This window comes from Orcinus orca, chromosome 4, assembly GCF_937001465.1.
Source record: "Orcinus orca chromosome 4, mOrcOrc1.1, whole genome shotgun sequence".
NCBI lineage: Eukaryota > Metazoa > Chordata > Mammalia > Artiodactyla > Delphinidae > Orcinus > Orcinus orca.
In genome coordinates this window covers 102,032,356-102,059,683 of record NC_064562.1, presented here as the reverse complement: position 1 = coordinate 102,059,683, position 27,328 = coordinate 102,032,356, and the positions used below count along the sequence as shown (strand labels likewise).

Here is a 27,328-nt window from a genome sequence, read left to right as displayed (position 1 = left end):
ATAAGGAGATGCTGTCTATTTATTCCTGGCATAAGACCCCAGAGAACAGAAAGAGAAGGGGGGAAAAATGGAGTGCTAAGTATAGTACTAGGCCCCCTCACAATTGTTACCTCAGCTAATCATCAGAGCATCTTGTCAACTGGGTATTATTTTACTAAGGCGGAAACTGAGTTCTGAAATTTAAGCACCTCGCCCAAGTTCACACGGCTAGCATCACAGCCTCATAATTTTTGGAAGTCATTTGCCATGTCGTTGTGTGCACTGCCCTGTTTCTGTAGAGATTGGAAGGTTATTATTTTCCTTTACAATATTTTCCTATTATTTTTCTTTATAATAAAACACAAAATACACAACTTTCTGATTTCCCCTGGTGCATCAGAGGCGCTGTGGCTCTAGAGGAAAGAGCTCCTCCTCTTGCCTTTCAACAACAGACCAAGCAGGAACAATGGAGTGAAAAGCTACTCCCCTCCCCCCACCCCGCAGGTCGTTTTCTGCCAGCGGAACGCAGGGGCTGGAACCTTCAGGCGTGGGGGGGACCAGAGAGGAACGGACACACGGCCCGGCAGTTGCCTGGTAACGCCCGCTGGAGGAGTCCCTGCGTAATAAGGTCCCCGAGAAGTGTCACTGGCCCTGATTGGGACCCCGTACGTAGCCGGTTCTCTCCCCGCTAGCGGCCTGTCCCCGCTGCTTGGCGGGCTAGGACAGGGGAAATGTTGCAGGAGGAGTCGGATCTCGCTCTCATTATTGCCCAGATAGTCCAAAAGCTCAAGGGCTCCAATTTGTACGCTCAGTTGGAACGGCAGGCCTGGGTAAGTGAGGCTGAGTGGGAAGGGATGGAGACCAGCGGGGCCGTGGCGGTGCTTCGGCCTCCTTCTGCACCCCGCTGACCTAAGCCGAAGCCCGCCTCGGGTCTCTCCAGCTCCGCTCCTGGGCAGGGAAAAGCCTCCCTTCCAGGTGTAAGCTCCACTTGCTCAGTTTCGGGCGTGAGAGTAATAGATTTTTTTTTTTTTTTAAAGAAAGGTGGGGCACGTCACGCCTTTCTTCAGGCCAGAGAACCGCTGAGGCTATTCATTCATATTGTAGTCCTTTACAGGGTCTAATTTTTTAAGCTGCTGGCGTCAGTGGAGGTAGGTTGGACAACTTTTTCCATCCTGTAGGTGGGTTTGAGCCCCCAGGTACGTTTTGGTTTTCGCGTCTATATATCACCTTCTTGCACTCTACCCTCCCTGCAATGATTGCCCGTCTAACCGTCCACTGGGCGTTTATCGAGTATTTTCTAATATGCTAAGTTCTTTGGATGCAGAGATTGATCAGGAGATCTTTCCCTTTTTTTGTGAATGTGATAAATGGAATCATACAGTATGTAAAATTTTGTGCCTGGTTTCTGTCATTTTGCATAATGCTTTTGAAATTCATTCGTGTTGTTGGTATTTCAGTAGTGCTGTTCCTTTTTATTGTTGAGTAATATTTCATTGTTTGGATGTACTACGATTTGTTTATCCATTCATTGGTTGCTGGGCAGTTTTGGTTATAGAGCTTTGGGTTGTTTCTGTTTATAGAGATTATGAGTAAAGCTAATACATGTTTTCTGGTATAGGTTTTTTTTTGTTTTGTTTTGTTTTTGCGGTACGCGGGCCTCTCACAGCTGTGGCCTCTCCCGTTGTGGAGCACAGGCTCCGGACGCGCAGGCTCAGCAGCCATGGCTCACGGGCCCAGCCGCTCCGCGGCATGTGGGATCTTCCCGGACCGGGGCACGAACCCGTGTCCCCTGCATCGGCAGGCGGAGTCTCAACCGCTGCGCCACCAGGGAAGCCCTTTGTTTTGGTTTTTAGTTTTCTTTTCTCTTGGATAAATACCTAGGAGTGGAATTGCTGAGTTGTATGGTAAGTGTATGTCTATAAGAATCTGCCAAACTTTTCCTAAGTGGCTGTATTATTTTGCATTTCCACCAGCAGTTATGAGGATTGTTCTGCATCCTTGCTAGTGCTTGATGTCAGTTTTTAATTAATTAATTTTTATTTATAATTACACTCCTCTAGTAGGAGCATAATGATATCCCATTGTGGCTTTAACTGCATTCGCCAAATGACTAAAGATATTGAGCATCTTATCAAATGTTTATATCTCCTTTGGTGAAGTAGTCTGTTCAAATCTTTTGCCTATTAAAAAAAACTGTGTTTGTTCTCATATTGTTGAATTGTAAGGATTCTTTATATATGGCATAAGTCCCTTATCAGATATGCAGCTTGCAAATACTTTCTCCCAGTCTGTGGTTTATCTTTTCATTTTCTTAACTGGGTCTTTCAAAGAGCAGAAATTTAGAATTTTGAAGACATACATTTTTATCAATTTTTTTCATGATTTGTGCTTTTTGTGCCCTGCCTAAGAATCTTTTCTTCCCCCAAGGTCTCAAAAAGTTTCTCCACAGTATGGAGGTTCCTTAAAACACTAAAAATAGAACTACCATACAACCCAGCAATCCCACTACTGGGCATATACCCTGAGAAAACCATAATTCCAAAAGAGTCATGTACCAAAATGTTCATTGCAGCTCTATTTACAATAGCCAGGACATGGAAGCAACCTAAGTGCCCATCAGCAGATGAATGGATAAAGAAGATGTGGCACATATATACAATGGAATATTACTCAGCCATAAAAAGAAACGAAATTGAGTTATTTGTAGTGAGGTGGATGGACCTAGAGTCTGTCATACAGAGCAAAGTAAGTCAGAAAGAGAAAAACAAATACTGTATGCTAACATATATATATGGAATCTAAGAAAAAAAAAAGGTCATGAAGAACCTAGGGGTAAAACGGGAATAAAGACACAGACCTACTAGAGAATGGACTTGAAGATATGGGGAAGGGGAAGGGTAAGCTGTGACAAAGTGAGAGAGTGGCATGGACATTTATACACTACCAAACGTAAAGTAGATAGCTAGTGGGAAGCAGCCGCATAGCACAGGGAGATCAGCTCAGTGCTTTGTGACCACCTAGAGGGATGGGATAGGGAGGGTGGGAGGGAGGGAGACGCAAGACGGAAGAGATATGGGAACATATGTATATGTATAACTGATTCACTTTGTTATAAAGCAGAAACTAACACACCATTGTAAAGCAATTATACTCCAATAAAGATGTTAAAAAAAATAAATGGTATCATGTCAGGAGGGAAAACCAGAAAACGATAAATTCCATATGTTTAAAAAAAAGAAAAGAAAAAAAAGCTTCTCCTATGTTTTGTTCTAGAAGTTTTATTAGTTTTAGCTTGCACATTTAGATCTAGAATCCATTTTAAGTCAATTTTTATATATGATGTAATGTAAAGCTTTTTGTTGTTGTTTTTTGCATGTGTATGTCCAATACCATATCTATTTCTAGTACTTATTTGTTGACAAATCTATCCTTTCTCCACTAATTTTCTTGGCACCTTTGCTGAAAATTGATTTAGTATACACACACACACACACGCGCGCGCGCACGCGTGCATGCACGAATATTTCTGACTCTATTCTGTTCCATCGATCTATTTGTCTATTATTATGCTAATACCACACTATTTTGATTTTTATAACTTTATAGTAAGTCTTGAAATCAGGTAATTAGTCGTCCAACTTTGTTTCCTTTTTCAATATTGTTTTGACTACTCTAGGTACTTTGCTTTGCCATATGAATTTTAGAATCATCTTGTAAATTACTACAAAAAACTTACTGGGATTTGTATTGGGGTATGTTGAATGTAGAGATCAATTTGGGGAGACTTGACATCTTAACAGTATTGAATTTTCTGGCCAATGAACATGCTTTGTGTCTCCATTTATTCTTATCTGCATCTTCTCTCATCACTGTTTTATAGTTAAGTGCACAAATATTGCACATATTTTATTAAGAGTTTCCCCAAGTATTTCATGTTTTTTTGATACTATTAACATGCTGACTTTTTTTCTCATTTCAGTTTCCAATTACTTGTTGTTAGTATACAGAAATAAAATTGATATTTGTATATTTACCATGTATCCTGGGGACTTACTAAACTTACTTGTTAGTTATAGTACCGTTTTTGTAGATTGCTTAGTATTTTCCAAGTATATGTGTCATTTGCGAATAAAGATGTTTTACTTCTTCCTTTCCAATCAGTGTGCCTGTTAGTTCCTTTTCTTGCCTTGTTACACTGGCTAGTGACACCAGTGCAATGTTGTATGGATGCTTTTTGTTAGGTTGAAGAAGCTCTCTTCTCTTCCTGGTTTTCTGAGTGTTTTATTACTAATTGATGTTGAATTTTGTTAAATACTTTTCTTGTATCTGGAGAGATGCTCATGTGATTTTTTAATATATGTTGATATGGTGAATAATACTATTTGGTTTTGATTGTTGAACCAATTTTGCATTCCTAAGATAAATTCTACTTGGCTATAATGCATTGTCCTTATATATTTCTTGATTCAATTTGCTAATACTTTGTTGAAGATGAGTATTTTTATAAAGGATATTGGTTTATAGTTTTACTTTAACATCTTTGTCTAGATTTGATATCAGGTAATGCTGATCTCTTAAATTGAGTTGAGAAGTGTTCCCTTCTCTCCTGTTTTCTGGAAGAATTTGTATAGAATTGATATTATTTCCTCCTTAAATGTTTGGTAGAATTCCCAATAACGTTATTGGGGGCTGGAGTTTTCTTTGCGGGAACATTTTTTTTTTTTTTTTTGCGGTACGCGGGCCTCTCACTGCTGTGGCCTCTCCCGTTGCGGAGCACAGGCTCGGGACGCGCAGCCTCAGCGGCCATGTCTCACGGGCCCAGCCGCTCCATGGCATGTGGGATCTTCCCAGACCGGGGCACGAACCCGTGTCCCCTGCATTGGCAGGCAGACTCTCAACCACTGCGCCACCAGGGAAGCCCACGGGAACATTTTTTAATAAAGAATTTAATTTTTAAAACATGTGTGAGGCCATTCAGATTATCTTGTTGAGTGTTCCACATGCCCTTGGAAAGCATGAGCATTCTGCTGTTACTGTACTCTACATGTCAATTAGGTCAAGTATATTGACAATTTTGTTCAAGTGTTCTATATCTTTACTGAGTATGGAGGCTTCAGTCAGTACAGTCAGGAGCCAAGCTAGGCTTGAGTTTTGTTATTACTGTCTTGAGCTTCAGTGTACCACAAGCTTCAAATTCAGTGGGCTGCTGTAACTTTGTGCTTAGAAATAGTGCTGGGGTACTGGAGGGTTTTTCTCAGTGTCTGTATCCTCAGTTTTCATTTGTCTCGTTTGCCTGTGCCACAGAGGGAGGTCTCTCTCCATGCTCTGATCCCTTCCTCAGCAGTAGTCTGTTGTTTGTTACTCAGTCCTAAGCTCATGGTAGATACAGGCGTTTTCTGTCCTCCTGGTCCTGTCTCAGTCCAGGTGCCTTGGGAGTGGGTCTTTGACAATGTTCCTTTCTCTTCTGCTTTTGGCAGCCAAACTTTGCCTTGTGGCAAATAATGGGTGAAAGAGAGATTCCTGCCTCTTCCTAGTTGTGGCTTACCTCTGCTATGTACTGGTACAGGATTTGGGGCCTGTGAGAGTTTTCTTACGTTTCCATGAGGAAGACAGTTTTTGTATCTATCTCACCCCCAGAAGCAACAAATTATTGCCTCCCTCAGAGGTTTAAGGCCTCTTCCTCAAATGAGAGGAGAGTTTGGGCAAGGTGGCATGGTTGCATGCTTGTTTTGTAGTGGTAGCCTATCCTTTCTTGCACACCTGTGCCACAGAAGGGGGCTCTCTGCAGTTCCTGCTCTCCGTCCTGATGGAGACCTATGGAAGAGAGCATGCAAGTGAGTGTGAATTCCCCTTGGGTTTTGAGCTCCCAGTGTTTCTCAACTGACATGCTAGCCCACACCTCATCAATAACAGTTAACAATTTTAGCTGAATTCTTCGGTAGCCTCCCTTTCCTCCTGTGCTTTGCCAAATATGAAAGTTTGGAGTCCCATCTGTCTTTAGAGGGGCTTGTTACTCTTTGGAATTTAGTTCACTTGATTGTCTTAAAACTTCAGTTTTATGGTGAGTTGAAAAGTTATGATTTTGTAGATTATACCACTTTTTCTCATTGTTAGGGTGGGAGAGATGTTCCTTATTCCGGCTGTCCACATCCTATGCATTAGCAGAAGTCCAATAGTAAGTGCTGAAGGATTGAATCTATGTCAGTGAGAAAGATTGGTCTGTAATTTTCCTTTCTTGTAATGTCTTTGACAAGTTTTATATCAAGGTTATACTGGCCTGATAAAATGGTAGGGAAGTGTTCCCCCCTTTTTTCTTTTCTATTTGATACAAAAATGTTATGAGACTGTGTTATTTCTTTCTTAAATGTTTGGAAGAATTCTCCATTGAAACCTGTGTCTCAGATTTTCTTTTGAGGTTTTTTATTTTGTTGTGTTTTGTTTTTAATTAGTAGACTTTATTTTTTAGAATGGTTTTAGGCTTACAGAAAAATTAAGTAAAAGGTACAGAGTTCCCATACATCCCCTTTCCTTATATACTGTTTCCCTTATTATTGGCATCTTGCATTAGTGTGGTACATTTGTTACTATTGGTGGACCAATCGATATTGATACATTATTATTAAAGTCCACAGTTTTCATCAGCGTTCACTGTTTGTGTTGTACAGGTCTATGGATTTTGACAAATGTATAATACCATGTATCTACTATTCCAGTATCTTACAGAATAGTTTTACAGTCCTAAAAAAAATCCCCTGTGCTCCACCTACGCATCCCTCCCTCCTTCCAAGCCCCTGGCAACCACTTGGTTTTTACTGTCTCTATAGTTTTGCCTTTGAGAATGTCCTATAGTTGTAATCATAACAGTATGTAGCTTCTTCAAATTGACTTCTTTCACTTGGCAATGTCCGTTATGTTACTGTATGTCTTTTTGTTTCTTGGTAGCTTTTTTTTTTCTGAATAATATTATATTGTGGGGATGTATCAATTTGTTTATACATTCACTATCTGTTGAAGGACATCTTGGTTGCTTCCAAGATTGGCAGTTTTGAATAAAACTGGTATAAACATTCCTGGGTAGATTTTTGTGTTGACATAAGTTTTCAGCTAACTTTGGTAAATACCAAGAAGCATGATTTCTGGCTTGTATGGTAAAAATTTGGTAGAAACTGACAACTTGTCTTCCATTGTAGCTATACCATTTTTGCATTCTCACCAGCACTGATTGAGAGTTCCTGTTGCTGTGCATTCTCACCAGCATTTGGTGTTATCAGTGTTTTAGATTTTGGCCATTCTGATAGGTGTGTTGTGATATCTCACTGTTGTTTTAATTTGCAATTCCCTAGTGACATGTGATATTGAATATCTTTTCATATGTTTATTTGCCGTCTGTATGTCTTCTTTGGTGAGGTGTCCCTTCAGGTCTTTTGCCCATTTTTAATTGGGTGTTCTTATTGTTGAGTTTTAGGAGTCTGTTTTATGTTTTGGGTACAAGTCCTTTATCAGATATGTGCTTTGCAAATATCTTCTCCCAATTTGTGGCCAGTCTTTTCATTCTCTTAGCAGTATCTTTCTCAGAGAAGTTTTTAATTTTAATGAAGTCCAACTTATCAATTTTTTTCTTTTATGGATCATGCTTTTGGTGTTATGTCTAAGAATTAATCACCAAACTTAGATTTTATCCTATGTTATCTTTTAGAAGTCTTATGGATCTGGATTTTACATTTATGATCCTTTTTTTTTTTTTTTTGCATGTGGATGACCAGTTGTTCCAGTACAATTTGTTGAAAAGACTGTCTTTGCTCCATTGAATTGCCTTTGCTCTTTTTTCAAAAATCAGTTGACTATATTTGTGTTGGTATTTCTGAGTCTCTATTCTATTCCATTGATCTACTTGTCTATTTTTTAATATTACCACATTGTCTTGATTTTGGTAGCTTTATAATAAGTTGACGTTGTCAGTCCTCCAGTTTTGTTCTGCTTCAGCATTGTGTTGGAAAGATTTTAAAGAACAGATTCAATTTTTAATAGATACAGGAGTATTCAGATTTTCTATTCCTTCTATTGTCAGCTTTGATAAATTGTGTTTTTCAAAGAATTTGTTCATTTAAATGATATAAATAATTGGCTTAAAGTTGTCTATAATAAGCTATTATTTCTTTAAAATGTCTGAAAAGTCTGTCACAGTTTCTGATTATGAAAATTTGTGTGCATGTGTGTCTTTGAACAGTTTTGCTAGGTGTTTATCTATTTAATTGATCTCATCAAAGAACCAGTTTTAGCTTTGCAGTTTTCTCTTAATTTTGGATCACATCTTTATTATTAATTTTCTCCTATTTTCTTTGGGATTGATTTGCTGTTCTTTTTTTAGTTTCTTGCGATGGAAACTTAGATCATGGATTTCAAGACTTTTTTCTGTTCTAAAATATGCATTTAAGGCTATGATTTTTCCCCTAAGCACTACTTTAATTGCATTCCACAGTTTTAATATTTTTACTATCCTTTTGTATAAAACATTTCCTAATTTTTTTTGTCATTTAAAAAATTTGACCCAAGGGCTATCCTGAAGTATATTGCTTAATTTCCAAGCCATTAATATTTTCTTTTTGTACTTTTTTTGAAGTACAGTTGCTGTACAATATTATATGTTATAGGTGTAAAATATAGTGATTCACAATTTTTAAAAGTTGTACTCCACTTATAGTTGTTATAAAATATTGGCTATATTCACCATGTGGTACAATATATCCTTGTAGTTATTTTATACCTAATAGTTTATACCTCTTAATCCCCTACTCCTATATTGCTCCTCCCTTCCCTCTCCCCACTGGTAATGACTAGTTTGTTTTCTGTATCTGTGAGTATGCTTCTTTTTTGTTTATTCACTAGTTTAAAAATTTTTTAGATTTCACATATAAGTGATATCATATAGCATTTGTCTTTCTGTATGACCTATTTTACTTAGCATAATGACTTCCAAGTCCATCGATGTTGCTGCAAATGGCAAAATTTTGTTCTTTTTTATGGCTGAGTAGTATTCCATTGCATGCATATATATATATATATATATATGTGTGTATATATGTGTATATATATGTGTGTGTGTATATATTTTATATATATATATATATATATATATATATATATGAAATCTCCCATCTTCTTTATCCATTCATCTAATGATGAACACTTAGGTGGCTTCCATATCTTGGCAATTGCAAATAATGCTGCTATGAACATTGAGGTGCATGTATCTTTTTGAATTAGTGTTTTTGGTTTTTTTGGATATGCACCCAGGAGTGGAATTGCTGGATCATATGGTAGTTCTATTTTTAGTTTTTTGAGAAACTGCCATACTGTTTTCCATAGTGGCTGTACCAATTTACATTCCCACTAACAGTGTAGGAGGGTTCCCTTTTCTCCACATCCTCGCCAACATTTGTAACTTGTGTTCTTCATGATAACTGACAGGTATGAGCTTTCGATGTGCATTTCCCTGATGATTAACAATGTTGAGCATCTTTTCATGTGCCTTTTGGCCATCTGCATTTCTTCTTTCAAAAAATGTCTATTCAGTTCTTCTGCCCATTTTTTAATCAGGTAGTGTTTTTTTATATTGAGTTGTATGAGGTTTATATGTGTTGCATATTAATCCCTTATCAGACATATCATTTGCAAATATTTTCTCCCATTCAGTAGGTTGTCTTTTTGCTTTTTCAATGGTTTTCTTTGCTGTGCCAAAGCTTTTAAGTTTAATTAGGCCACATTTGTTTATTTGCTTTTATTTCCTATGATTTAGGAGATGGATCCAAAAAATTATTGCTGTGATTTATGTCAAAGAGTGTTCTGCTTATATTTTTCTCTAGGAGTTTTATAGTATCTGGTCTTACATTTAGGTCTTTAATTCATTTTGAGTTTATTTTTGTATATGGTGTTGCAGAATATTCAAATTTGTTTTTTTACATGTAGCTGTCCAGGTTTCCCAGTACCACTTATTGAAGAGACTGTTTTTTCTCTGTTGTATATTCTTGCCTCCTTTGTTGCAGATTAATTGACCTTAAGTGTGTGGGTTTATTTCTGGGCTGTCTATCATGTTGCATTGATATATGTGTCTGTTTTTTTTTTTTTTTTTTTTTTTTGCGGTACACGGACCTCTCACTGTTGTGGCCTCTCGCATTGCGGAGCACAGGCTCCGGACGCGCAGGCTCAGCGGCCATGGCTCACAGGCCCAGCCGTTCCGCGGCATGTGGGATCTTCCCGGACCGGGGCACAAACCCGTGTCCCCTGCATTGGCAGGTGGACTGTCAACCACTGCGCCACCAGGGAAGCCCTATGTGTCTGTTTTTGTGCCAATACTATACTGTTTTGATTACTGTAGCTTTGTAGTATGAAGTCAAGGAGCATGATTCCTCAGCTCTGTTCTTTTTCTCAAGAATTTCTTGGCTGTTTGGGGTCTTTTGTATTTCCATACAAATTTTAAAATTATTTGTTCTAGTTCTGTGAAAAATGCCATTGGTATTTTGATAGGGATTGCACTGAACCTGTAGATTGCCTTGGGTAGTATGGTTATTTTGACAATATTGATTCTTCCATTTCAAGAACACAGTGTATCTTTCCATCTGTTTTTGTTGTCTTCAGTTTCTTTCATCAATGTCTAGCAGTTTTCTGAGTATAGGTCTTTTACTTCCTTAGGTAGCTTTATTCCGAGGTATTTTATTTGTTTTGATGTGATGGTAAATGGGATTGTTTCCTTAATTTCTCTTTCTGATTGTTGTTAGTGTATAGAAATGCAATAGATTTCTGTATATTAATTTTGTATCCTTCAACTTTATTCTATTCATTGATGAGCTCTTGTTTTCTGGTGGCATCTTTAAGATTTTCTATGTATAGTATCATGTCAATATTATTGATTTCCAGCTTAATGTCAGTGTTGTCAGAGAACATTTTCTGACTGATTAAATATTTTAAAATTTGTTGAGGCTTGCTTTACAATCTAGTATGTAGTCAATTTTGCTGCGTGTTCCACATGCACTTGTAAATAATGTGTATCTGTCACTGTTGGGTCAGGCTGGCTATATATGTCACTGAAGTCCAGGTGTCAGTTATGCTGTTCAGCTTTTCTATAATCTTATTGAATTTTTTTCTGTTTGTTACCAGCTATTCAAAGATATATGTTTAAGTCTCCCATCATGCTTGTATATTTGTCTATTTCTTTTAATTCTCTAAATTTATTTTAATTTTAAGGCTCTTTCATTGGTTGTATATAGCTTTATATTGTGATAGCTTCCTGGTGGATTAACCCCTTAATCTTTATGAAATGTCCTTCTTTATCTCTAATAAGGTTCTCGCCTTAAAGTCTGTTTTGTCCAATGTTAGTATAGCTCTTTTTGGTTAGTGGTTGCATGGTATGACTTTTTCCATACTTTTGTTTTCACCCTTTCTGCATCAGCGTCCTTGTATAGTTGTTTTTTAAATCCAGGCTGACAAATCTTTTTATTTTATTATTAAGTATATTTACATTTAATGAATTTACTGATATATTTGGTTTTATATTTCTGGTCTTAATATTTGGTTTTTTAATTTGATACATTTGCTTCACATTCTGCTTTCTCTCTTTTCTTGTATTCTTTTGGATTATTCAGATTTTATTCAGATATTTTTGTTGTTCTATTTTCGTCTCCATTAATGTGATAGTTACACATTATTTTACTGTTATTTATGTAGCTACCCTAGAGGTTACAGCATTTATTCTTGATTAATTGTAGTCTTGAATAAACTAATTTTTTTTTTTTTTACTATTTCCCTGTAATGTAATGCTAGAACTTAGAACACTTTACTTATTTACACCTCTTTCCTTTGTGTTATTTTTGTTATGCATTTTATTTTAAATTCCACAGGACATTGGTATTATTCTTTTGTAGTGTAAGTATTTAGACAATATTTGCTGGGGTTTATTTTTGGGTTTTTTTGGTTTTGCATTTTAGTATTTTTAATGGTATTGCCAACATCAATGCATTCATTATGTGATTTTTCAGAAAGGAGTTGAAATCCTCTGACCTCGATTCTGATTGTTTCTGATTTGTAGCTGAACTGCCTGAATGGGAAAGTTAAGACATCTTAAGAAAGAAAAAAAGTAATATTTACTCATTTTTAACCAATTTTTATCCTTTTTGTTTCTCATTATTCCCTCCTACTTTTCTGTATTTACCCTGGGATTATTTTTCTTCTGCTATAACAACTCTTTTTAATATTTGTTTCAGTGCAAGTTTCTGGGTGACAAGCTGCTCAGTTTTACTTGTCTGATGATGTCTTTATTTTTGAAGGATTTTTTTTTCTGTGCATAAATTTCAAAGTTGTCAGTAATTTTTTTGTCAGCCTGTTGAGACATTTCATTGCTTTCTGGCCTCTTTGTTTTCTGTTGTAAAGTCAGTCATCAGGCTTTTTGTTATCCACTGAATGTATGTCCCTCACCTTCACTCTGGCTGTTTTAACATTTTCTATCTTTGATTTTCAGCAGTCTTGTTAAGATGTGCCTTGGTGTGTTATTATTGTTTGCATTATTATTATTATTATCATTTAATTTATTCTGGTTTGAGTTTGTGGGGCTTCTTAAATCTGGGGTTGATATCTTTCTCCAGTTTTGAAAAATTCTTGGTCATTATCTGTTTGAATATTTGTTCTGCCACATTTTTCTCTCCTCTCTTTCTGAGACTCCAATTTGTACGCCTATTAGATTTTTCACTGAGTCTTACTTATCTCTAGTACTCTTTTTCTTTACATTATTTTTTTTCCCTCTGTGCTTCAGTTTGGAAATTTTCTTTTGGCCTTCTTTCAATTCACCAATCCTGTTTTATGCTATTTTATATCTCTTGGTAAATCCATCTAATGAATTCTTATTTACATTTAGTGTGTTTTTCAATTCTAAAATTTCCAAATGGTTCTCTTCTATTGATTCCAGTTCTCAGGTAAAATTACCTGCTTTTCATCTACTTTGTCCAGTTTTTCTCTTTTAAAAAAATATAACTCAATTGTTTTAAAGTCTTTGTCAGTTAACACCAAAATCTGGATCATATGTGGATCTCTGTCTATGGTGTTATTTTCTCTTATCTTTTATTCATCTGATTTTGTCTGCTGGCATGCCTAGTAACTTTTATTTGTTGCCAGACATTGTGTCCAAAAAACTGTAATGCCTCCTTTCTTGAGGGTTCACTCTCCCCTCCACTGGGCAGATAGTCCTGTGACTGATTCCCTTAATCCAGTTAGGGAGTGTGCTGGTTTGAGGCTGAGTTTTACTTTCAGGCTCAATTTTCCTCTGGTTCTTTCCTGGCTCTCACAAGTTTTCAGCTAAGAATTTGATATACTCTAAGGGTCTTTGCCCTTTGGGTCCCAGACTCTAACCTTTTTCTTGTCAGACTGCTAAAAAACTTTTTCACAGGTTTCATGCTTAGGTTTGTAACCTTCTACCCCACAGAGTTCTAGTATTCAAAATGTTTCTTGAGAAAACTGGCCATGTGCTTAAGATCTCCAAGTCTCTGCAACACCTCTGCTTATTTCTCTGTCCAACCTTGGTAGCCCTCCACCAGGCTTTGTACTGGGTTTGTCCTGATTCTCAGCCTTCTGTTCATGCTCAGAATAATGATCCCAGGGAAAATGTTGCTACAGAAGCCAGTTCGTCTCTCAAGATTTTTTCTCTTTCTGTTTCTCTAGTTCTTGTTCTCTCAACAACTCTTTTCTGTCTTCAGATATTTGGATTTTTGTTTGTTTGTTTGGTTCTACTAGTTGTTCTACATAGGGATGCTGATCGACTACCAGCTCCTACATACAACTTGGAAACATAAAGCCTATTTTGTGAGGACTGAACAAGATAATATGCCAGGCACATAGTAAGTACTCAGTAAATAGAAGTCTGAGTTAAAAGTCCAAATGGAATATCACTCCTTTTTCTAAAACCCCTCAATGCTTTTCATTGCCCTTGGAAAAATGTACAGAGTCCTTGATTAGGCCTGCAAAGCTTGGTGGCACTGTTCTTCACGATCTACTCTTCAGCCATAGCTGTCTAAGATTTATAGATCTTCCATAACCTTACAGTTTAGTTTAGGTACTTCTTTTTTTGTGATCCATAGTACCTGGAACTTTATTTTTTGTAGTATTTAAACATCTGCCTTCCCCGCTAAAGTCTGTTTCATGAAGGCAAGAAAAGACTGTGGCTCTTGTCCTGCTCTTTTTTACACCTAGCATAATGACTGGCCTGAGAAGGGTGCTCAACATGTCTTTATTAAATGGAAAAAATCCCAATTCTTCTTTTTTAATGTTCATTCTAACAGTATATATTGAGTACCTACTATGTGCCAGTTACTTTACTAAATGATAAAATAATACAAAAAGCATCTTTACCTTAAGGAATTCAAAGTCTGCTGTGGCACTCTGCTTTTCTTTAAAAATGTTTTTCCTTTAAATATTTCTTTTTATTCTAATTTGGGATCTAATAAGTCAATAGCTGTTTCTCAATTTTGTAAGAAAGCCTGAAGTTTCAGAAAATAAGCAGTAATGACAAAACTTTTTTTGAAGATTTTTGTATTTCACAATTGCAAATAAGAGATTCATGACCTATATAAATTATAACTTCATTTGGAGATTACTGCCCTGAAGACATATTCTTGTTCCTTTCTGTTTTGAACTCCACTTCTTTTAATTCAATGTGATTCTTTATTTTGATTATTCAACAAATATTTATTGAGTGTTTACTACGTGTCAGGCACAATTCTAGGCCCAGGGGATAAAACAATGAATAAGATAAAGTTCTGCCCGAATGGCAAGATGATAGTATTACAAATAAATACAGGTCCATAATCCCTTATCCAAAACCTGGGGGAAGATATGTTTTGGAATTCACATTTTTCAAATTTTAGAAAGGTAATTCATGCATATTTGTATGTTATTTAATATCCTTACCATTGTCTTACAGCACCTTGTAATTATACACATTAATATTAATGTAGCAAAATGTATGAATTTTTACACTAAGTGTGATAAATAAGGACTATAAATAGTCTCATGTCTATTCAGGTCAGATCAGATTTTGCTACCAAATGAGTTCAAGTCAGGACAGATTTTTGCCACTAATTCAGTTATGAAAAAACTTTGGTTTTCAAAGCTTTTCAGGTTTTGGAATTTCCTGTAAAGGATTATGTATCTATGTAACATCAGGCAGTTAATTGCCTTGAGGTAATAAAAAGTAGAGCAAGGAGGAAAGATAAAGGAGGGTAAGGAGATGGTTACATGGGAAACTCAAAAACATGTATTTGGCTGATTCTTAAGATAAAATAAGAGATCTATAACATTATAGATTCATACTTTAAAAGAATATAATTATAAATCCTTTAAAAGTAATGTAGTCTTGGGCTTGAAAAAATAAGTGATAACGATTTTGCCTTAGTTTATATCCAATAGCTCAGACATTTAATAGAAATCAGTTAACTCTTAAAAGGCAACTTTACAGTCAGCCTTGATAATATACATTTAAACAACTGGCTGTTTATTTGTTACACGCCTTTAAAAATGTAATCAGGAGGGCATTTTCCTGCCACGAGCATTTTCTGTACTGCCTTCATTTTATCTGAGTATATTCAGAAAGTGCTACAGCAGTGTTGGCCCAACTTAATTAGAAAAATAAAAATCACACCGAATACTTCAAAGACAAATGTAAATGATTTTCAGATTTTTCCCTTGCCACTAGTGCTTCTCTTTTAGTAGTAAACATTGACTTTATTTTAATGTATCCTTTTATATATTGAAGTTTAATTATTTAAGATCTTGGTATAATAACATGGAATTTTGTGTTTCTAGAAAAAGCTTACGGTTTTTGATTTCTGAGTTTTCCTAAATTATGAAGTCAACCTACATCTTAAAATTGAATTTGTTCACTCATCCTCTAGACATTAGAGTGATAACCTAATTCCAAATTTGATCTCTAGCACCAGATCAACATTGTTATTTTGTATCATGCATTATTTGTGTTTAAAATGGATGTTGTGTAAAACCTCAAATGTTATTTCCATTCCATTAAGTGCTTAATAAGTCTTGTTGCTCAGATTGTTATTATAAATAATAGAATTGTGAAAGGAAGGAATCTGAAAGAAGATAAGCTTTGGAGAGAGAAGGAATAATATAACTGATAGGATGTTGTCATGAGTCTAGAACCCCATAGCATCTTAATGCTGGTGTCCCTTACTAAAAAACTTATGAAATTGTATCTCAAATATCGTTTGTTATACATCGTTATTAGAAATATGTACCATATATAGAGAGTTTAGAGATCGTACAAATGAGAGAAGAAACTGACATTTATTTTTTATTTTAGGGAAATGAAAATTAAATAGATTTAATTAAATAGATTTTAATTAGATACATTTTCTGTAAGGCATGGATGGATAGAACATATATAAAGTCCTGTGCCATGATTAGAGCTTATTATCTTCTGTCTTTTTTTTCTCTCTAGGGTGGGATTGGTATATACTAGGGGAAGTTCCATATTGAACTACTGCATTTATTATATAAATTAACAATTCAGTGACTCTGATTGTGTTTGATGTGAGCCAGGGAGTGGTATCATCCTTACCAATATCTACCTTGGCTACTGTCATGTCCTTTCATCTTGGAAAGTAAGACAGTGAAGAAATGAATCATGGTATACTGGATTTCAAAATAAGGAACCTCTTGTCTCCATAGAATTTAGGTACTTGAGGGATTAGATAACTATTAAAATGTGGATCTGTTTTGTGTAAGTTAGTACATCTCTTCATGTTTTGTTTCAGTACTGAGTTGCTTAGAGGTCATGTAGGGTTCTTGAATTAGGTAAGGCCAAGTTGAAATGAGAAGGAAAAGTACAATATATTATGAAAGGAGGCTAAGAAGTAAAGATGTAGAGTAAGGGGCATAAGACAGTCAGTGCTGGCAAAGAAGGGGGTCAGCTTGGGGACATCAGCAAAAGAAAGCCAGTGAAGGATCCATCCTCAGGTGAGAGAAACCAGAGCAGAGTTTGAATTATACAATACAGATTCAGTATTAAGGCATGGTCAGCTTGCACAGAGCCAAAATTTCCGATTTGAAACTAAAACTCATTCTTGGCCACAATGCACGTCCACTGGAACTACGGGCCTTATAGAAACAAATCTGGTTTACAGTTTTAGAAAGAACCAAAAGTATTAGGAAGAAAAGGGGGTACCCAATTCAACATGTTTTAATTGAGCCTCTTTTCTGTGGTGGCGATGGGCTCTTGAGAAAAATTCTACGAAGTACAAAACAATTACGTTAATGACAAGAATGTTTGCGTTTGATGTGGGAAAGGGCACTATTTCCTTTTTTTTTTTTTCTTCTCCCTTAGCTTTTTGTTTACCTCACTAAATACGTTTTGAGTTCCACAAGAGTGAGGGAGGACTATGTGTTGGTTTTCTTTTTATACTGAGGAACTGGCATGTAGGACGTGTTCAGTTAATTATTGAAATAAGAATGCAAATGAATAGGCATATACTAGGGTATAACTATACTAAAAGGAGACCCCTGGGATTGGAGAAGGCTTGGATGGCACTCATGGTGGGAAGATGGGAGTGAACTCCCAATGTAGGAACAGTGAGAAGGCTAAGCAGAAGGTTTCTGTTGTAGGGTACTTCTAGAGAGATGAGATTATATAAACTGGGTGGGACAAGATTTTTAGAGGCTTGTAAATGCCAGGATGGGTTTGTCTTTATTTTATAGGCAGTGAAGTGGTCATTGAGGTATTTTGAGGAGGGTGAAGACATAAAGGTGGATTTTTGGGACACTAGTCAGGCACTGGTGAGCAGGATAGATAGGAATCCAGAGAGTGTTCCCCCTTCATCCTCCACTTTATTTCTTCCTACGTTCTGTTGGAACTTTGACTATTCTACAAACTAATTGTGCACAAGAACATTCCCATGCCTCTGCTCAGTCTGTCCTCTCAACCTCTATGCCTTTGCTCCCCTTTTCCAGTTTCTTCAATTAGAGTTAATTGTTCCTTTCTCTGTGGATGATACCTCTGTTGTAACATATTTTCTTATAGCTATCTTCCTTTCTGGACTAAAAATTCCAAATACAATGTCTTATTCATCGTGTTCCCCATGGTTTTGTTCTATGCACTTTTATTTGTAACCTTTTTTTCCTCCTGTTTGGTTTTGTTGTTGTTGTTTTTTGCTGTGCCACGCAGCTTGCGGGATCTTAGTTCCCCAACAAGGAGTTGAACCTGGGCCACAGCAGTGAAAGCGCCAAGTCCTACCCCCTGGACCACCAGGGAATTCCCGTTCCATGGGGTTTTGCAGGTGTAGGCCTAATGAATCTTTAGTGTAATGCATTCATTGAAAACATGTTTATGAAATACTTACTATGTGATAAGTATTGTTTTGGTATAGAGATGAAAGACAAGTCCTCTAGAAACCTATAGTCCAGTGCAGTGGTTCTCAAAGTATGGTCTGTGGACCTGTGGTGGTCCCTAAGACCCTTTCAGGTCAAAACTATATTGTAAAATACAAAGGCCTTTTTAAAAAAAATTCACTGTGCTGACATTTGCACTGATGGTACAAAAGCAATGGTGATGGGTTTAAATCGGGGAACTAGTACCAAACTGTACTAGTAGTCATTGTATACTTCACTGATATACATTCACAGTTAAAAAAAAAAAGTTTAATTTCAGTGTACTTGATCAAACAGTAAACAATTATTTTATTAAATCTCATTTCTTGAATATACATTTTTTAAATATCCTGTTTGAGGAAATGGAAATTATGCATAAGGCACTACTGCTGTATATTGAAATAAGATGATTATCTAGAGGAAAACCACTCTAGTGATTAACTAATTAACTGAGGTACAAGCTGAACTGCTTTTTTTTTTTTTTTTTAATGAAACATCTTTACTTGTAAGAGTAAACTATTGACAAACTGTTATTCAGACTCGGATATTTGGAAGATATTTTCTTTAAAAATGAGCAAAGTGAGCCTGTCACTTCAAGGAAAACTGTTATGTGTTGCCAGTGATAAAATCCAAGCTTTAAATAAAAATCAGATTCTGGAAAACTTGTATTATCACTGTGACTTTGATGGCTACTTAATACTTAAAGACTTTTCTGATGATATTGATGGTGATATTAACAAATGTTACTTTTTGATATTATTTAATGAAATGTGTCCACTGCATCACTTAGTTAATATATTTGAAATGATCAGTACATAATGTTACAAAATCATGTGTAGGTAGAAGATTGATTCAAAGTGCAAGGCAGATTGCTACATGTTTTTCTAATAAAGTCTGAAAAGTTTATTGATGTTCAGATTCCACATTGCAACTAATCTTTAGGAAACTACTACTTGTCAAATTTAGTGTACTATCAAAGGAGAATATCCACAGTATCTGAAAAGGATATTAAAATATCCTTCCCTTTTCCAGTTGCATATCTGTGTGACACTGACTTTCATATACATCAATCAAGACAACATAGTGCCATAGATGAAGTATCATAGCAGATTGAAAACTCCAGTTGTCTTTTACTATCCAAACATCAAAGACATTTGCAAAAATGTAAAACAGTGCCTCTTTCTCACTAATTTTTGTTTCTGAAAATACAGTTCTTTTAAATAAAAATATTTAGGTTAATATACAATGGATTTACATTGTTATTTTAAGATGAATTGACAAATTTTTTTTTTTTTTTTTTTTGGCTGTGCAGGCCCTTTGTTGCAGTGCGTGGGCTTAGTTGGGGTATGTGGGATCTTAGTTCCCTGACCAGGGATTGAACCCAGACCCCCTACCTTGGTAGTGCAGAGTCTTAACTACTGGACCACCAGGGAAGTCCCAACAAATATTTTTATTGTGGTAAAACATAAAATTTAGATTTTAACCATTTTTAACTGTACAGTTTAGTGGCATTAAGTACATTCACATTACTATGCAACCATTATCACCATCCATCTCCAGAACTTTTTCATCATCCCAAGCTGAAACTCTGTACCTGTTAAACACTAACTTCGCATTCCTTCCTCTTCATAGTCCCTGGCTATTACCATTTTACTTTCTGTCTCTATGAATTTGACTATTCTAGATAGCTCATATAAGTGGAATCATACAGTATTTGTCTTTTTCTGACTGGCTTATTTTGCTTAGCATAATGTCCTCAAGGTTTATCCATGTTGTAGATGTGTCAGAATTATATTCCTTTTTTAAGGTTGAAGAGTATTCCATTATATTTACTACATTTTCTTTATTCATTTATCTGTGGACACTTGGGTTGTTTAACTATTATGAATAATGCTGCTTTGAGCATGAGTGTACAAATATCTGTTCAAGTCCCTGCTTTCAGTTCTTTTGAGTATATATGTAGATTTGGAATTGTTGGACCATATGGAAATTCAATTTTTAATTTTTTGAGGAACTTCCATACTAATAAACAAATAGGTTTCATTTTTCTGTATTAGTTTCTAATACTGTAAATATCAGTAGATCTAATCTACATAAACAAAAGTAATCTTGGATCCTCAGTAATTTTTATTTTTAGCAACTTTATTGGCGTATAATTGCTTTACATTGTTGTGTTAGTTGCTGCTGTATAACAAAGTGAATCAGCTATACGTATATATATATCCCCATATCACCTCCCTCTGGCACCTCCCTCTCACCCTCCCTATCCCACCCCCTCTAGGTGGTCACAAAGCACCAAGCTGATCTCCCGGTGCTATGAGCTGCTTTCCACTAGCTATCTGTTTTACATTTGTCAGTGTATATATGTCAATGCCACTCTCTCACTTCGTCTCAGCTTACCCTTCCCCCTCCCTGTCTCCTCAAGTCCATTCTCTACATCTGCAACTTTATTCCTGTCCTGCCCCTAGGTTCTTCAGAACCACTTTTTTTTTTTAAGTTCATATATATATGTGTTAGCATACGGTATTTGTTTTTCTCTTTCTGACTTACTTCACTCTGTATGACAGACTCTAGGTCCATCCACCTCACTACAAATAACTCAATTTCGTTTCTTTTTATGGCTGAGTAATATTCCATTGTATATATGTGCCACATCTTCTTTATCCATTCATCTGTCAACAGACACTTAGGTTGCTTCCATGTCCTGGCTATTGTAAATAGTGCTGCAATGAACATTGTGGTACATGACTCTTTTTGAATTATGGTTTTCTTAGGGTATATGCCCAGTAGTGGGATTGCTGGGTCATATGGTAGTTCTATTTTTAGATTTTTAAGGAACCTCCATACTGTTCACTTTACATTCCCACCAACAGTGCAAGAGGGTTCCCTTTTCTCCACACCCATTCCGGCATGTATTGTTTGTAGATTTTTTGATGATGGCCATTCTGACCTGTGTGAGGTGATACCTCATTGTAGTTTTGATTTGCATTTCTCTAATGATTAGTGATGTTGAGCATCCTTTCATGTGTTTGTTGCAAATCTGTATATCTTCTTTGGAGAAATGTCTGTTTAGGTCTTCTGCCCATTTTTGGATTGGATTGTTTTTTTTTTGATATTGAGCTGCGTGAGCTGCTTGTATATTTTGGAGATTAATCCTTTGTCATTTGCTTCATTTGCAAATATTTTCTCCCATTCTGAGGGTTGTGTTTTCCTCTTGTTTATGGTTTCTTTTGCTGTGCCAAAGCTTTTAAGTTTCATTAGGTCCCATTTGTTTGTTTTTATTTCCGTTTCTCTAGGAGGTGGGTCAAAAAGGATCTTGCTGTGATTTGTCATACAGTGTTCTGGCTATATTTTCCTCTAAGAGTTTTATAGTGTCTGGCCTTCCATTTAGGTCTTTAATCCATTTTGAGTTTATTTTTGTATATGGTGTTAGCGAGTGTTCTAATTTCATTCTTTTATGTGTAGCTGTCCAGTTTTCCCAGCACCACTTATTGAAGAGGCTGTCTTTTCTCCATTGTATGTTCTTGCCTCCTTTATCAAAGATAAGGTGACCATATGTGCATGGGTTTATCTCTGGGATTTCTATCTTGTTCCATTGATCTTTATTTCCATTTTTGTGCAAGTACCATGCTGTCTTGATTACTATAGCTTTGTAGTATAGTCCAATGTCAGGGAGCCTGATTCCTCCAGCTCTGTTTTTCTTTCTCAAGATTCCTTAGGCTATTAGGGGTCTTTGTGTTTCCATACAAATTGTGAAATTTTTTGCTCTAGTTCTGTGAAAAATGCCACTGGTAGTTTGACAGGGATTGCATTGAATCTGTGGATTGCTTTAGATAGTATAGTCATTTTCACAATGTTAATTCTTCCAATCCAAGAACATGGTATATCTCTCCATCTGTTTGTATCATCTTTAATTTCTTTCATCAGTATGTTATAGTTTTCTTCATCCAGGTCTTTTGTCTCTTTAGATAGGTTTATTCCTAGGTATTTTATTCTTTTTGTTGCAGTGGTAACTGGGAGTGTTTCCTTGATTTCTCTTTCGGATTTTTCATTATTAGTGTACAGGAATGCAAGAGATTTCTATGCGTTAATTTTGTATCCTACTACTTTACCAAATTCATTGATTAGCTCTGCTAGTTTTCTGGTAGCATGTTTAGGATTCTCTATGTATAGTATCATGTCATCTGCAAACAGTGACAGTGTTACTTCTTCTCTTCTGATTTGGATTCCTTTTATTTCTTTTTCTTCTCTGATTGCTGTGGCTAAAACTTCCAAAACTATGTTGAATAAATGCAGTGAGAGTGGGCAACCTTGTCTTGTTCCTGATCTTAGTGGAAATGGTTTCAGTTTTTCACCATTGAGAATGAGGTTGGCTGTGGGATTGTCATATATGGCCTTTATTATGTTGAGGTAAGTTCCTTCTATGCCTACTTTCTGGAGAGTTTTTATCATAAATGGGTGCTGAATTTTTTCGAAAGCTTTTTCTGCATCTATTGAGATGATCATATGGGTTTTATCCTTCAGTTTGTTAACATGGTGTATCACATTGACTGATTTGAGTAAATTGAAGAATCCTTGCATTAGTGGGGAAAACCGCAGTTCATCATGGTGTGTGATCCTTTTAATGTGCTGCTGGATTCTTTTGCTAGTATTTTGTTGAGGATTTTTACATCTATGTCCATTAGTGATATTGGCCTGTAGTTTTCTTTTCTTGTAACATCTTTGTCTGATTTTGGTATCAGAGTGATGGTGGTCTCATAGAATAAGTTTGGGAATGTTCCTCCCTCTGCTATATTCTGGAAGAGTGTGAGAGGGGTAGGCGTTAGCTCTTCTCTAAATGTTTGATAGAATTCACCAGTGAAGCCATCTGGTCCTGGGCTTTTGTTTGTTGGAATATTTTTAATCACAGTTTCAATTTCAGTGCTTGTGATTGGTCTGTTTATATTTTCTATTTCTTGCTGGTTCAGTCTCAGATGGTTGTGCTTTTCTAAGAATTTGTCCATTTCTTCCAGGTTGTCCATTTTATTGACATATATTTACTTGTAGTAATCTCTCATGATCCTTTTTATTTCTGCAGTGTCAGTTGTTACTTCTCATTTATCATGTCTAATTTTGTTGATTTGAGTCTTCTCCCTTTTTTTCTTAATGAGTCTGGCTAATGGTTTATCAATTTTGTTTATCTTCTCAAAGAACCAGCTTTTAGATTTTTGATCTTTGCTATTGTTTTCTTCATTTCATTTTCATTGATTCTTGATCAATCTTTATGATTTCTTTCCTTCTGCTAACTCTGGGGGTTTTTTGTTCTTCTTTCTCTTATTGCTTTAGGTGTAAGATTAGGTTGTTTATTTGAGATGTTTCTTGTTTCTTGAGATAGGATTGTATTGCTATAAACTTCCCTCTTAGAACAGTTTTTGCTGCATCCCATGGGTTTTGGGTCGTCGTGTTTTCATTGTCATTTGTTTCTAGGTATGTTTTGATTTCCTCTTTTATTTCTCCAGTGATCTCTTGATTATTTAGTAGCTTATTGTTCAGCCTCCATGTGTTTGTATTTTTTACAGTGTTTTCCCTGTAATTGATATCTAGTCTCATAGTGTTGTGGTTGGAAAAGATACTTGATATGATTTCAGTTTTCTTAAATTTACCAAGTCTTGATTTGTGACCGAAGATATGATCTATCCTGGGGAATCTTCCATGAGCACTTGAGAAGAATGTGTATTCTGTTGTTTTTGGATGGAATGTCCTATAAATATCAATTAAGTGCATCCTGTTTAATGTGTCATGTAAAGCTTGTGTTTCCTTATTTATTTTCATTTTGGATGATCTGGTCATCTGAGAAAGTGAGGTGTTAAACTCCCCTACTATTATTGTGTTACTGTCAATTCCCTCTTTTATGGCTGTTTGCATTTGCCTTATGTGTTGAAGTGTTCCTATGTTGATTGCATAAATATTTACAATTGTTATGTCTTCTTCTTGGATTGATCCCTTGATCATTATGTAGTGTCCTTCTTGGTCTCTTGTCATAGTCTTTATTTTAAAGTCTATTTTGTCTGATATGAGAATTGCTACTCCAGCTTTCTTTTGATTTCCTTTTGTGTGAAATATCTTTTTCCATCCCCTCACTTTCAGTCTGTATGTGTCCATAGGTCTGAAGTGGGTCTCTTGTAGACAGCACATATATGGGTCTTGCTTTTGTATCCATTCAGCCAGTCTGTGTCTTTTGGTTGGAGCATTTAATCCATTTACATTTAAAGTAATTATTAATATGTATGTTCCTGTTACCGTTTTCTTAATTGTTTTGGGTTTGTTATTGTAGGTGTTTTCCTTCTCTTGTATTTCCTGCCTAGAGAAGTTCCTTTAGCATTTATTGTAAAGCTGGTTTGGTGGTGCTGAATTATTTTAGCTTTTGCTTGTCTGTAAAGGTTTTAATTCTCTGTCAAATCTGAATGAGATCCTTGCTGGGTAGAGTAATCTTGGTTGTAGTTTTTTCCCTTTCATCACTTTAAATATGTCCTGCCACTCCCATTTGGCTTGCTGAGTTTCTGCCGAAAGATAAACTGTTAACCTTATGGGGATTCCCTTGTATGCTATTTGTTGCTTTTCCCTTGCTGCTTTTAGTATTTTTTCTTTGTATTTAAGTTTGATAGTTTGATTAATATGTGCCTTGGCATGTTTCTCCTTGGGTTTATCATGTATGGGACTCTCTGTGCTTCCTGGACTTGACTATTTCCTTTCCCATATTAGGGAAGTTTTCAGCTATAATCTCTTCAAATATTTTCTCAGTCTTTTTCTTTTCTTCTTCTGGGAGCCCTATAATTCGAATATTGGTGCATTTAATGTTGTCCCAGAGGTCCCTGAGACTGTCTTCAATTCTTTTCTTTCTTTTTTCTTTATTGTGCTCTGTGGTAGTTATTTCCACTATTTTATCTTCCAGGTCACTTATCTGTTCTTCTGCGTCAGTTATTCTGCTATTGATTTCTTCTAGAGAATTTTTAATTTCATTTATTGTGTTGTTCATCATTGTTTGTTTGCTCTTTAGTTCTTCTAGGTCCTTGTTAAATGTTTCTTGTATTTTCTCCATTCTATTTCCCAGATTTTGGATCATCTTCACTATCATTACTGTGAATTCTTTTTCAGGTAGACTGCCTATTTCCTCTTCATTTGTTTGATCTGGTGGGTTTTTACCTTGCTCCTTCATCTGCTGTGTATTTCTCTGTCTTCTCATTTTGTTTAACTTACTGTGTTTGGCGGGGGGTCTCCTTTTTGAAGACTGCAGGTTCATAGTTCCTGTTGTTTTTTGTGTCTGCCCCCATTGGGTAAGTTTGCTTCAGTGGGTTGTGTAGGCTTCCTGGTGGAGGGGACTGGTGCTTGTGTTCTGGTGGATGAGGCTGGATCTTGTCTTTCTCGTGGGGAGGAATGCATCTGGTGATGTGTTTTGAAGTATCTGTGAACTTAGTATGATTTTAGGCAGCCTCTCTGCTTGTGGGCTGGTTGTGTTCCTGTCTTGCTAGTTGTTTAGCATGGGGGGTCCAGCACTGGAGCTTGGTGGCCGTTGAGTGGAGCTGGGTCTTAGCGTTGAGACAGAGATCTCTGGAAGAGCTCTTGTCGATTGATATTATGTGGGGCCGGGAGGTCTCTGGTGGTCCAGTGTCCTGAACTTGTCTCTCCCACCTCAGAGGCTCAGGCCTGACACCTGGCCTGAGCACCAAGCCACACGGCCAGGTACGTGGGGAGTTTCTTGCCTTTTGGGAAGTCTGAGGTCTTCTGCCAGCGTTAGGTGTTCTCTAGGAGTTCTTTCCTATGTAGATGTATTTTTGATATATTTGTGGGGAGGAAGGTAATCTCCACATCTTACTCCTCTGCCATCTTGAAGGTCCTCCCAGATCCTCAGTAATTTTTTAAGAGTGAGGGTCCTGAGACTTAAAAGTTTGAGAATCAGTGGTTTAGTGGAATGAGTGAAGTAGAGTGGTAGGTTAGGAAGTTACTACAATAGAGGAAAAGTTGGACTGGACTTTGCTCAGACAAGGATGGCCAGGGGTAAGGAGAAACTGTCATATGAAGAGATCTTGGAGAACCTAGAAACGTATGTGACCTTGAGAAGCTTTCAGGGAAGACACAGTAGTTAAATGCGAATATTTGAAGATCTCTCACAGAAAAGTGATTCAGCATATTTTCTGTGACCTTGCGGTGGGTGGGGGGGCACACATGGTGGTGGCAGATGCTAAGGGGAATCAATTTTAGTTCATAATAAAGGATTTTCTAACAGAAAAGTTCAAAGATGGAATTGACTAAAGGTGGGGAAAGCTAGCTTAGAGTTTCTAAGTGAGAGTTTCTAAGCTAGAAAATCCCCTGGAGAAGAGAGTCAGTCATTAAATGGTTAGTCGACCTAGAAGAACTCTATAGTCCCTTCTAACCCTGAAATTCTGTGATTCTTCAGGCACAGAAAGATGAAGCCCAGGATTGGCACAGTGGCATCATGAGAAGTGGAGAGGATGGGACATCTTTAGAGAGAATCAGAGGGTTTTTGGAACCCTTTTTGTAAACCTTCCTCTGCCTTGGTTTGTGCTTCATGAGTATTTAGCCTCAGTTTATCTCCTGGCTTTTTTGACTCCACCACGACTTCAGCCACTTTGCTTCTCCAGTTTCCTTTACTCACCAAGTTTAGAAATTTAAGATTGCCAGTGAGCAATGCTTTGGATTAAGCCTGTTCTGGTGGAAGTAGAACGAAACTGGATATGCGCCACCAGGGAAGCCCCCCAAGTGGTTTTAGAACTATGCTCTGTTATATCCAAGGATTCTGAAAACATTCTATTCACTTAAAAATACTTAATCATTATATTAAGAAACAACACTCTTTCAAATGCATTGTTATATCAAATACTCCATAATCCACTATTGTGATTTCACATTAACTTGTTTCTGCATAGATCTT

At 36.5% G+C, this 27,328-nt stretch overlaps 1 protein-coding gene across 2 annotated transcripts in view; it reads left to right on the top strand.

Moving 5' to 3' along the window:
- Positions 1–321: 321 nt before the first annotated feature.
- TBC1D19 (TBC1 domain family member 19) overlaps positions 322–27,328 on the top strand; it is a 154,284-nt gene continuing 127,277 nt past the window's right edge. For both annotated transcript variants that reach the window (XM_033421626.2, XM_004266216.4), the window contains exon 1: positions 322–809. In XM_033421626.2, the coding sequence (XP_033277517.1) occupies positions 711–809 (99 nt within the window). In that variant the 5' untranslated portion in view covers positions 322–710. The remainder of the gene's footprint in view (positions 810–27,328) is intronic.